This window comes from Urocitellus parryii, chromosome X (genome assembly GCF_045843805.1).
Source record: "Urocitellus parryii isolate mUroPar1 chromosome X, mUroPar1.hap1, whole genome shotgun sequence".
In the NCBI taxonomy this organism is placed as follows: Eukaryota; Metazoa; Chordata; class Mammalia; order Rodentia; family Sciuridae; genus Urocitellus; species Urocitellus parryii.
In genome coordinates, this window is record NC_135547.1 from 32431823 (window position 1) to 32445746 (window position 13924).

At 33.2% G+C, this 13924-nt stretch overlaps 1 protein-coding gene across 2 annotated transcripts in view; it reads left to right on the plus strand.

Annotated features, from left to right (window-relative positions):
- Positions 1-13924, plus strand: part of Klhl13 (kelch like family member 13) — a 178271-nt gene that overhangs the window by 110299 nt on the left and 54048 nt on the right. The window contains exon 1 of one of the 2 annotated variants that reach the window (XM_026413622.2): positions 2924-3027. The exons of the other annotated variant lie outside the window; for it this stretch is intronic. Within the exon in view, the coding sequence (XP_026269407.1) occupies positions 2930-3027 (98 nt within the window). The 5' untranslated portion in view covers positions 2924-2929. Of the gene's footprint in view, positions 1-2923; positions 3028-13924 lie in introns of those variants that run through there. 2 annotated transcript variants of the gene reach the window in all.

A 13924-nucleotide genomic window follows, 5' to 3' on the forward strand; every position in this document is an offset into this window, starting at 1 on the left:
ATAATGTTGGTTTTTCTCAATCAGTTGATTGTTCACAAAAGAATAATAACTTGAGAATCTTTACAATAAAATGGTCTTCACCTGCATAATGGGGTAAAATATATTTTTAGAAATTTGGAAAACTCTTATTTAGCCCTATTTTCTGCTAAGAAGTTTTGAGGAATCTCTAGAGACAAATAGACTGCTAGATACACTTCACTCCATGGATTTTTGTAGAGTTTTGGGGTCTTTGTTCTCAGAAGTTGAAGTCACATTTGTAATTACTGCTTTGTAAAATTTTCATAAGCATGAAAATTTTCAATTGAATTTCCTTTCTAAAATATCACCTCTTACTATGTATTATTATATAGCTTTTTATGTTTTATATTTTTAAATATTTGCAAAAGCTTCAAGTTTTGAAAATTTGTTTGAAATTCACTGTGGAATGAGACATTCCAACATTGATGCCTACATACGTGTGTGAGCCTGCACATGTATGTGTGTGAGTGTGTGTGTGTGTGTGTGTGTGTGTGTGTGTTTGTGTATATTCTTCGGTTTTCAACAAGTTGACACTGATAATTGTACCTGGGACATTTCTGATTTAAAACACTAAAACTTTATAATGTAAAATACATTGACTGTGGTATATTTGTATTAGTGGAATGAGTTTTTTTAACCTTTTAAATATATTTTGGCCATGAAGGTATTGATAAAATACTCCTTTCTCTGATTCCTTTAAAGATTTTTATGACACAGTTTTTGTACAGATACTTAAAAGGAGTTAGAAATGTAATTTGGGTTTTTTGAGGGGCATTTGCATATGATAGATTGAATAAAAGTTGTATATGAGGTAGTGGTGGCTAACATCAATTTAATATTAATAAAGTTCATGTATTACTGATAGATGCTTTAAAATAAATGTTCTCTCTTCATATATGTATTTGTGTGTGTATGTTGCATATACATAATGATTGTAGTTCATAGGAAGAAATTAGTTTGTCTTTTTGCCTCCATATTGACCTGTATTTTAAAAGGATGGTTCTTGTGATTATCTTAGGTGATTCTGTGCTGAATTTCTGGTATATTAAATTGTGTATTTTGGAGTTTGTGAAAGTAGCTTCTTACTATAATCTGAGCCTTTTAAATACAAATGAAAAATCCTCTTAACCTACTAAATCTTAATATTAAAAAAACAGGAATATTTTTAAAGTATCTGAAAGCTGAGTATTTCAGTTGGAAGCACAGTTTATTTGGATACAAACATGAAAGTAAATATGAGCTCTTTGTCACTACAGTGATTTTGTTAGAAGGGAGTGACTGTTGTTTCAGGGTTGATCTGCCTTTATTAAGCTTGCATTGATGGAGATGGATAATTTTATCTTCACGTAGACATAGAAGGGTGTTATGATGGTATGTTTTTAGTGATTAACACTTGCCTACATTAGAAGTAAAATTCTTCAACTATAAATAAAGAGTTCAGCAGAATACAATTTTAACTTATTGTTACTTTTTAGAATTGTGTAGAAATTTTATGAATTTGTTTTGGTGCTGTAAGCAGAAACTTAAAACACCCACCACTTTTGAAGCATTCACAATGCTATTTTATGGAAGTATTTTAAAACAATATAGATGAACCCTTTATTTGCCATTGCTTTCACGAAATATCTCAAGCTGCCTTTGACAGCAGCTTCAATTTTTGAACCTTTGTGACAATCGCTAATCCCTAGAGGTTACTGGGCAGCCGCTGAGCTTTGGAGTGGTCCCTGCTGGACACCTGCTTGGCCAGCAGCGTTGGTCTTTCCTCTAGGCAATTTGTGAGCTGTTTGGGGGCGGGTGGGGGAGGAGTGAGGGGGGTGAACGGGAGGAGAAAGGGGGAAGAAGAAGGGGAGGGCAGTATTGAATTAGATTGTTGATAGCGTCCCTCTGAGGACTGCTATTAAGAGCACGCTATTCTGTACTTCTCTGCTGCAGAAGGCAGAGAGATATTCGAGTTCCACGGCATGTTGTAAATGTATGAGATTTTGCTCATCCCGGCTTGGAAATAAAAATAGGGGAAGGAGAGCAACTTGAATCAGAAGCAACTAGAAGAGCGTGCAGAGTCCTGCAGCAGTTTATATTTGTTCTTACATTTTGCTTTCTTCTAACTGGAAAACAGAGGGATTGGCATTTTTAAACAGGCTTTTCCCATAATGGCATTCTTGTATTGTGTGGCCAGAGCTTGCACAGGAGGAAAGCAGGCTGCTGAATTTAGTCACTGATCTCTATTAGCTGTGGCCTAAGGCTATGCTGAGGTTTATATCCCATTTGTATTGTTGCAGCTCAAAAGAAGAATGTTCAGAGGATGACAAGTGTATTCTGAGTAGGTATGTTGTTTCATTTTCATATGAAACCCATCTATTTTTTTCCTGCTACTATTGGTCAGAAATCAGGTTAATAGGTGCAGAATATACTATAGTGCTGCAGTATCCCTGTTAAGATAGAACAATAGCATTGCAAGCTTAAAAAAAATCAAACCCTTAGCTGCTTTTATTAACTAAAGCTGCATTGTATGGTATGCACAGTGCAGTCATATATATATATATATATATATATATATATATATATATATATATGTGTGTGTGTGTGTGTGTGTATGTATATGTATATGTACATATATATTCACACAGACACACACACACACTGCAGTCAATGCTTTTCTAACGAGGTGGCACTATTGTTGTGTTGAAAGGATAGAATCATCATATTGCTTTAGGGGACAGGAGGGTTTAAAGGAGGTACCTTGCAGTCCTATTTTACAGATTGGAAGCAACGGTTCAAGGGCACTAGCAGAATCCTTTGCTTGTTCTCCACGGCAGCCACTGCTGTGTCAATACAGTGTGGAATGGAAGTCCTAGTTGGTAGTCTGTTATGGAAACGCTGTTTACTGTTATTGTAGTACCGTGGTGACAACATGCCATTGAAATGGAAAACGAGCTCTCCTGCTATCTGGAAATTCCCAGTTCCTGTGCTTAAAACATCCAGGTCAACTCCACTTTCTCCAGCATACATGTAAGTGAGAGAAAATAGGATATTAAAGTGGGATTTCATTCATGAATCTACCTTGTGACAAAACGGGGAAACCCCTAAACAGCAATATCCCGAAACCTACAAGATTAGAAAATCCTCATGCTTGCTAACATTTAAAGAGATTGGCATGCCCACATTTTACCATTGTTTTGTTTTCCTATAGTTTATGTCTATGTTCACTTAAAAAGTGCTTAATGCTAATCTAATTACTAATGTGAAAGCACAAAGGTATAGCCAAGAGATTACATTAGGAAACTTTAATGTTTAACGTGGAATTTTAAAAAAATTTCTATATATCTAAAACCTGATTATTTCTTTTGTGTAATGGCTTAAAATACGATGATTGATGTTGGTGGTGTGTTATGTCTTCTATAGTATTTTTTATGAATTTGAAACATTCAGAGTTAACATATTGGTCAGAAAATGAGTCTTTCAATCAAGACTTTTATACTGTAGTTGTATATAAATTTTAATAAGTTTGACATTGCATCTTTTCAGTTCTGTCATTTGAGTTCTAAAGTGTAAGTTTGAATTCTTGCAGATTATACTTTGAGCAGTTATTTATATGCAGAGGTTTGAAAAATATTCTATATGTTACTATTTTAGAAATGTATGTTAAGTAAAAAATACTGAAATGAATTGAGAAGTCTATCCAAGATTTTTTAGAATTTTCCAAAATCTTGTTAAATTTATAAAGCGTAGCTTTAAAAACAAATTTTAGGAGATATAATAAAACATTCCTTTAAAGTAGTATTCACAATCCTTTTCTTTTGGTGGAGGAAGGAGTGAAGGAATGCTGGACCTTTTTAAAAAACAAAATTAGTGCAAGAAAAGCTTTTGAGTACGAAAAATGTTTTAACTATAAGTGTTCCCTTTAAAATATCTCTCAGTAGGAAAGGTGTGGGAATTTTTCCCTGCTTTAGGTTAATTGTGTGTGTAAAAGTCTGGTGAGTTACCATCTTTAACTTAGTTTTTTGTTTTATATGAGATTCAGATACACAGTGATAGATATCTGGTTCTTTGAAAGGCTTTCAGCTGCTGAGGAAATGTGTTTATGCTTTCAGTCCGAAAGAAATGATTCCCTGGAAAGCTCTAAAAAAAAAAAAAATGAGGACATTTCAGAATCATTTTCAGATTATTTTTTATATTCCTTTTTGATGCTACAGGTTATTTTATCTGTTATAGGTGTTAAACAGTTTCTCTTATGAAGTAAAATTTAGACTATATTTGTAAAAAAAAAAAAAAAAACCAGCTATATCTGATTTTCAAAAGCTGTTTTTGTCAAAAGCATAAATTAATGGAGGTGACAAGTTAATGGAGGTGGACAAATTAATTGAGCTCTTTCACACTATTTGAGAAAATAGGATATGCCTGTTGACTTTATGAATGTTGGCTGGTGAGAAATCACCAAAGATTCACCAGAAACAACTTTATCATAAACAAAACAAAACTCCACTAAAATCAGCAGGTTCCAATTCATAATGGTTATTAATGTTTCTAGTATTTATACTGTCCAAAAGATTTAAATCACAGCTCTAATTACAGCTGATTTGTCAGTTTTTAGGGATGGTTAAATATATGCCCATATTTTATTAATTCATACTAGCCACAAGCCCAGATACAACTTAATAAAACACTTTCAGTGAGTCACTTTTTTCCTTTTAAGTATTTACCTCTTTGACCTGATGATATGAGTGAACTGATTTAGAAGTTAGAATCCAGAAAATACCACAGGTCTTATAATGTCAAATATGATCATTGGTGGTACATATAGGTAGAATGAAAAAATATGTTTGAAGAGCTAATGGGAGGCTAAACTATTTTGACTCAAATCAGTCTATATATAATTAAGTTCACCTAACTTATTTTTCTTTACAAATATTTTAATAATTATTGTTAAGTACACATACACTAAGAGAAAATATTAAATATAGGGAAACACTTGCTTGGGGAGTTTAAATCAGGTGTTTTTTTAAAAAATATGTAGTTTTTGATTATTTTAGTTCATTGCCCCACTTGGCATGAAATAAAAGTATCGTATTTAACATGTTCTCATCAGTATTTCTTTATATTCCATAAACCTCTTACATCCAAAATTGATAATAAGTTTAACAAAATTTTACTCAAAAATTATGAAGACTAAGTTAGATTACTGACTCAAGTAGTATATTTGCTCTCACAACTGTTTGGTTGCCAAACATAGGTTAAATCAATTTCTTTGCCTAAACTCTTTGCATTGAAATGAAATAAATTCTGACTGCTTAAAAAATTGTGACCTACTAGAACTTTATCTGTAAAATCATTTGTAAAAACTTAAATATTTTGAATATAGGATTCTTCACAGTTGATATAAAATCATTTTGTATGTACAATTGCATAGCATCAGCATTGATTTTAATGTTTATCATTTTTTACTGTGATTTGTCTAATACATATTATGTGATTTTCATTGAAGTATTGGGTACTTTCTCCAGGACTGAAATATCAAAATAAAGTGTGCTTGCTTGATTGTAGTAAAAATGTGTTGCAGGAATTGCGCAAGCAAAGAAAAATATAAAGGCTCTTTATGGTCTCTTTCTAAACCCAGTGTAGGTGCTGCTTATCTGTAGCTCTTTACTGATGCTATAGATAGGGCGGTGCTGCTAAGCTAGTGAAAGATAAAATACAAAACATTTCACTTTCTGCAAACCTTGAACAGAAAGGCTATTTAATTTTTTTTTTCCTTTGTGCATTTAAAGTCCAAGTTTGTTTTCTCTTTTTAAAAACCCTGAGTGACACTTGAAATGTCTCAACAATTTTCAGACTTCTTGATGATGGACTATTTGTGGCAATTTTAAGGAAAATAGATTTTCTATGTAGCATAAAACACTTTTAAAATTGTGTTGCTAGCACAATTTGTGATAGAGGAGAAGTAGAGTATCTTAAAGACAAAAGATTTAGGATGATACAGTCCTTATTGGGTAGGTATAATCTTCTTTCAGCTTCAGATTTGAACACTTGAATGGTGGTATATCATAAATGTGAATTTCTAAAGGGATTGTCTTGATAGAATTCAAGTCCTTGATGACATGTGTTTGTGTTACAGTCTGTTCAACAGTGGGTTGAAGTTCAATCTTAGCCTGAGGGAGAATCTCCTGGTCATTGTAAACTGCATTAGTAAAGACTCTGTTCTTGACAGGTGCAAACCATATAAATTACCCTGTCATTTTGCCTAAATTAATAAAGCTTAAAGGCCAATCACATCTAAGTTGTTTTCTGGTGTTTTGCTATTCACCGTTTTAAAACAGCAAATGGTTCCTTTAGGCCAGTTTTTATGGGGTTAATGCATTGTTACATTCTAAGGACTCACTGAAATAAAGAAGATTAACACTAGCAATCCTTTTATCTATTCTTCACAAGCAGGAAATTTTGACAATAATAGAATGACTATACAATTAGGTAAAAATTAGCCAGTGCAGTTTCACAGTGAATTCTAGCAAGAAAGATAATGTGAGATGTATTTGTTAGAATTTTATGTTTCTCAAGCTAAAACACAATGAGTGTTAGTGAACTAGACTTGGCCTCCTTTAGCCCCTGCACTTGTATTCAGTGAGCTCCCTGTATACAATTATTTTATTTAATATGTAAACTATATTTTATAATAATTGCTAATAGCGCAGTGTTTTATAATGATTGCTTTCAATTATTTCATCAATAAAGCTAAGTCCCTAGATTTCCTGGGAAAAATTATGCATACTTTATAAATTCTCCTTGTTTGTGGGTGATTCAAAAGATAGACATCATAAAAATGTGTTTTCTATTTTGACATTTCTTTCCCATAAGAATGTTTTTTTCCTAATTTATTGAATATATCAAGATTTGTTTAAGAAATCTTATCTAGTAAAATAAATTTTTAAAATTGATAATCTCAAATTAGAAAAGAATATTTAGTTCCTCTCACAGTCACCACAAACTTTTCCTTGTGGGTCTACTTAATCTCTTTTTACTACATATTCACACTCTAATAAAATTGTGTCAAGAAATAACATAGCTAACACCTATGAACAATTTTTTCAGTCTAACTTTTGTAGCATGTTCTTTGGGAATGTGCCTTGTCTGCACTTGCAGAAGAGATACAAGTGATCTTTGAGGTCATTTGGAGAATTTACATCCCCTTTAATTAATGCAGGGGTTGCTTTGTGAGACCTCTCAAAAATGGCAATACATGTCCTCCTTGAACATGGTCAGTGACAAAGAGCTCACTACCTCACCAAGGCAGCAACTTTCATTCATGGACAGCTCTTCTTTTTGTTGAGCAAAATCAATTCCTCCTATTGTTTTAGTCTCCTGATACCAATGTGGCTATATAGATTTTTTTTTGTCTATTACATTTGAGCTTGAAAACCTCATATGCCATGATTTCCAAACCCTATATTCTCCCAGTTCTCCTCACCTAAATAGTTTTTTCATATTAATCTTTATGTGTGATTCCACATCTGAATGTGATCCACTGTATGGTCCTACTAGGAAAAGATATCTCTCTCTCTTTTTTAATATTTATTAATTTTTTAATTGTAGTTGAACACAATACCTTTATTTTATTTATTTACCTATTTTTAAGTGGTGCTGAGGATCGAACCCAGGGCCTCGCATGTACTAGGCTAGCACTCTACTGCTGAGCCACAACCCCAGCCTCAAAGACATCTCTCTCTTTTAAACAGATGTTCTGCTTGTTTAAAAGATCCAGGGATTATGTTATTTTTTAATTATGGAATTTACACTTGTCCCTCATGAATTTAGAGTTTGCACACTTCTGTTTTGGAGGTTTATGATTGGATTGCTTGCTACTTATTGTCAGTGTTCATTCTTTCAGCTGCTTTAGATCTTGTACTCTAAGGAAGCCTGGTACATGCAAGTAAAGTTAAAATTTTGTCTTCAGCCCTATTGCATATATTTTTGCAAACCTTTATCTATCTATCTATCTATCTATCTATCTAATATATTTATATGTGGTGCTGGGAAGCAAACCCTGTGCCTCACACATGAGAGGTAAATACTCTACCACTGAGCTACAACCCCAGCCTGCATATATTTTAAAGACCTCTTGACACCATTTAATGTAACTGAAAAACATTATCAAACAAAAAAATACTATTAAACAAATCTTAAAGATAGCTGGTGTTCTTGTTGCTTTTAGATATTTTGAAGAATTTTGCTCATCAATAATTTATGTATATTCATTATTTTTATGCTGAAATGAGTCATGCTTCCAAGTACCCTACCCCTTCCCCAAACACCACCCCCTTCTTCCAGAGGGAAGAAAGACATAACTGCAAATTTTCACACCATCATGGGAAATCCAGAGTTACTGAGAATTCCAAACATTCAACTTGACATATAGCATATTTAGGTGAGACCTATGTAGAGTCAAATTTAGGGAAGAGGGAGAGGGAGAGATGGGAAAGAACTGAGTTATTTGTGTTAATAACTTTATTGCAGTTGAAGAGTTAAGAATTATATGCATTGTACATTCTATTTTAAATTGAAATGGCAGCCATAGTATATTGCTTTATTTCTTCAAGACTGTGAGAAATAGGTGGTATAAACCTGATAATTTTGGGGAATCCATACATAAAGAAGTTCCTGATTAATTCAGTTTCAGAAGTACTCAGTTCATTTTCAATCACCTTGAAAGTTGAAAATATCATAAGTCAAAATGCATTTAGTACACCTAATCTACTCAACAATCCAGCTTACCAGTGCAGTATAATATAGAGTGTTGGTCATATCCTTATGATGGTGTGGTTGACTGGGATCTGCACCTTGATGCCACTGCACAGCATCCTAAAAGTTTATCATACCACATATGATTAATCTTGGAAAAGGACCAAATTCAGAATTGGAAGTGTGTTTTCTACTCAATGCATATCACCTTCACACCAATGTAAAGTTGAAAAATAAGTCAAACTATTGTTATGTCAGGGCCCATCTATAAGTTAATTTTTTTTGAGTACTGGGGATTGAACTCAGGGACACTCAACCACTGAGTCATCTCCAGCCCTATTTTATATTTTATTTAGAGACAGAGCATCACTGAATTGCTTAGCACCACGCTTTTGCTGAGGCTGGCTTTGAACTCGTGATCCTCCTGCCTCAGCCTCCAGAGCTGCTGGGATTAGAGGCGCATGCCACTGCACCCAGTTTATGTTAAGTTTAAAATGTTCAGCAGTTACTCACTATTACATGTCAGGCATAACTCTTGTGAGTATTAGGGATATAGCTTTTGTGTCCATTCAGAATGACTCTTCTTCATCTCCCATATTATCTTTATTCATAAGCAACTAAATTGCTTATTTTACTGTTGTGAAAATTCAGAACCAAGACAAATAGGTTAAATAAAATTGTTATTTATTGTAATTTTAGTATTGATGATGAATGCAAGGGCAATGAAAACATTACAAGAGAAAAACATGTCTGGGAGAAATGAGGAGAAATAAGTTGGAGATAGGTACCAAATTTCAAAGTGCATATTGTACAGCATGGAAAATGAAGTTTATGCTTAAACTTAATGGTATTCTTTTGAAAAAAAAAGGATAGAATGCCATCCTTCATGTTGGACAGGGAATAATTTATTGTTTAGATGTTTTATATCATATAAGGGTACATATATTGCCTTCCAAGAAGCAATAATTTGGTCTCAGACAACAAGATGAAATCTTAGTTTAACATAAAGTGATTTTGTTTTCATTTACACTGAAATACTTTTTACTGGAAAACTTGCTATGATGAAGGTACCTATTATTTTTATCAATTTTTTCTCATTTATCATATGCTAAGATAAGAACATACCCAACTTGTTTTGAGAATGCTTCTTAGAATATTGATTGAGAAATGAAAAAAACAATCCTTCAATAAGGAAAATATCAACAAACCAGTTTAAAAAATTTATCTTGTATATTAGATATTCTCAGTTTTGTATGAGACATTTATTCCCAGTTTAAAAATGTGTAGCTGTAAAAGTGCTAAGCACCTTGCATGATGTTTTTCCAAAACTCTATAAAATAAGTCTTCTCTCTGTTTATATATAAGGACATCCAGGTTCACAGAAGTTAGTTAACTTGCTCAGTGTAATGTATCAAGTAATAAGTGAAGTCCACATTCAAACTCAGGGCTACCTGATTTCAAAGCTCTTGACCTCTCTAATGCATTTTCATTTTTATAGGTTTTGGTTACTTTTATGCTATTAATTAGGTAATATTTTAATAGGGATAGAAGAAACAGAAAGATGATAGATGAGGAAGCTTTTTTGGATTAAGTGGTGGTAGTACAAAAAGAAATCAGACATTTTGTATCTTGTCAAGTGGTGGAGTTTTAGGAAAATTTTGGGAAGTTTTTGTTTACTTGCTGATATGATATTGGGATTAACTTCTGATGTTTTAATAGTTTCTTAAAGCATTATTCCACCTTCATTGATGACCTACCTGTTCTCCTCATGGAAGTTAGCCACCATGGACAGTGCTGGAGCTGCTGTGCTCTCTTTAGCACATCCCCAGTCAGTATGTTTAGTACTTTCTTGTGACTATTATCCCATTTCTTAACTGTGTGCAAGAATTCAATGAAAAATCTCTCAATTTATTAGTTTTTTTTATTGTTTCCCTAGCAAATTATTACAAATGAATGGTCTAAAACGTCACAAATGTATTATAGTTTTTTAGTCAGAAGTTTTGGTATTAGTCTCAGCAGTCTAAAATCAAAGTGTCTGTAGGACTAAGACTCTATGGGAGAATCTGTTTTCTTTTTTTAATTTATTTTTTGCTTATTACTGTCATTGACCACATTCAATTCTCAGTGACTGTAGTACTGAGGTCCCTGTCATCTTGCTGGCTTCCAGAAGCTGCCTGCATTTTTTGGCTTTTGGCTTTCTCCTTGCTTCTTCAAAGCCAATAACAGCAGATTGAATTCTTTTTAGATTTCCCTTTGACCCACTCTTCTTCCACTTTTAAGGACTCAGGTGATTAGATTGAGCCATCTGTATACTATGAGATACTCTCTCCAAATCAGTGTCCTTAACCTTAGTCAAATATGCGAAATCCCTTTTGCCCTGTAACAACCTATCCACAGGTTCCTGGGGTTGAGATATGTGTATCTTTGGGAGGCCATTATTCTGTTTAATGCATACTTCATCGAACACAATCATGTTAGATTTACAGAAGCACTGTAAGAAATTGTTCCAATTAATCCAAGCAGTTCTGTAAATTTTACTTTCTTATAAATAAATTATTTTAAATATTTAAAAAATATTTATTAATCTTGGCCTCTAGTTTTATTCTTGCAAATCATAGTAGTTTAACTATTACAAAGGCAGTTCTCAAACCCAAAGATTTCCTGGAAATCTTTTTTATTAGTTCATTTAAGTTATACATGATATTAGGGTTCATTTTAACATAATGATATAAGCATGGAATATAATTTGCTCCAATGCAGTCCCCAGGATTTCCCTTTCCCTTCCTTCCTTCCTTCCCCCTTTCCCTTCCTTCCTTCCTTCCCCCTTTCCCTTTCCTCTACCCTACTGATCTTTTTTCTATTTATTTATAATTGTTTTTTAAATTTTTTTAATCGGTGGAGATATATATAAAGGTGAGATTCACTGTGGTATATTCACATATGTACATAGGATAGTTTGGTCAGATTAATTTCACCATTCTTCCCTTTTCCTGTCTCTCCTCTCTCTTCCTCAATCCCCTGCCTCTGCTCTACTGATCTCTCTTTTATTTTAATGGTACTCCCCTGACACTTTTACTTTTTTTGGGGGGGGGTAGGGGCATCAGGGATTGAACCCAGGGGCACTTAAACCTTGAGCCACATCCCCAGCCCTTTTTGTTTTTTACTTTGAGACAGGGTCTTGCTAAGTTGCTTTGGGACTCACTAAGTGGCTGAGGCTGGCTTTGGACTTGTGATCATCCTGTCTCAGTCCCCGGAGCTGCTGGGATTAAAGGCATGCGCCACTCTGCCCAGCAAGTACATTGATTTTGCAAATATGCATAATCACATAAAATGCAAATATGAGTAAGAACTAAGATGCTAGTCATTAAACAAAAGACTTTAGTATTTCTTTGCTTTCTTCAAATGTAGGTTATTTTGTGATAATTTGTATTTTCCAAGTCTTTTTTAAGATAATAAGTAGTAGTGCCTCATTTTTATTAAGATCATAGAATTATTTTTCTTAATAAAACTTGGTGTAAAAAAGTAGAAGCATTCACAATGACTCCATTGACATCAGAACTGTCAGAAAGTACAAAAGTGAGTACATAACATAAGTTGGGCAGTGTTGATTGCATTGAACAATTGAAAGACTCAGCTGGGTTTGGTGGCACATATACTTAGGAGGCTACCACAGGAGGATCACAAGTTTAAGGCCTACCTCAGCAACTTAGTGAGTCCCTGTGTCAAAATAAAGACTGGTGGTGGTGATGGGGATGTAGCTCAATGATAGAATTCACTCTCTTGAACTGGAAAAAAAAATAGAAGAATAAAAATTGAAGGACTCTATGTTTCTATCTTAAAACATTTTCAGTTTGTTCAAAGGAGTTCAAAATCAGATAAAACATAAAGGCAGCTATGTACATTACAATAGCCAAGTTATGGAATCAGCACAGATGCCCATCAACGGAAGAATGGATAAAAATATGTGATATATATATATATATGTATATATATATATATATATATATATATATATATATATATATACATATATATATATATATGATGGAATTCTATTCAGCCATAAAGAAGAATGAAATTTTGGCATTTGCTACAATGGAATTCTATTCAGCCATAAAGAAGAATGAAATTATGGCATTTGCTGGCAAATGGATGGAATTGGAGAACATCATGCTAAGCAAAATAAGCCAGACTCAGAAAGTCAAGTGTTGAATATTTTCTCTTATGAAGAAGCTAGAGGGAGGATAAAAGGGATTTTAAAAAATGGGGTTCTTATAAAAATAGAAGGGAGACCAATAGATGAAGGTGCTTGAGAGTGAAGGGTGAAGAGAGGGTATAGGGAAATACTGGTGAACAAAATCTACTAAATTATGTTTTGTTGGTGTAAATGTATCACAGTGAATCCTGCATACATATATGAAATTAATGCATTATATATATATATACACACACACACACACACACACACGTGTGTGTATATATAATGCATTAATTTAATGATAGAAAGGAGATCAATAGGAGAGAGCAAACAGATCAGGGGTACTTGGGAATGAGATCAATCAAATTATGTTATGAGCAAGTTTGAATGTGGCATAATGAATCCCACTATTATGCATAATTATAATGCACCAATAAATAATTGAAAAGAAACAAAGGCCACCATAAAATAATAGATTACAACTGGAAGGCCCTCACATGTCTCTGGAAAGTCAAGTGGCACAGATTGTTGAGAACCTTCTAGAAATCTTCATATATATATCAGTTTAAAAATAAATTTATTTTAATTTGAAAATGGAAAAAATCAATAAGACTAAAATAGTCTTAAAATATTATAGAATTAGGTAACAGTGACAAACAATTATGTGGTTGTTGGCCTTGCTAATGCCCTTCAATGCTTGGTCTTTGGCAGGTGAATGAGGAGAATATTAAAATTTGTGTTGTTAGTTAACATTGATTGCTGATCCAGACTTACAGATAGCTTGATCCAGAAGAAAATAATCCTTTAATATAATAGTAAGGGAAATCTGTGAATTTTTTAAAAATTTGGTGTTCATATGCAACATATGAAATGATACCCTTATGGGCTAGGGAACAAAGTTTGTAATTAATTTTGTTATACAGCATGATATTTGTTGGTAGATAATGTTATCTTATTATAATTTATATCATTTAATCC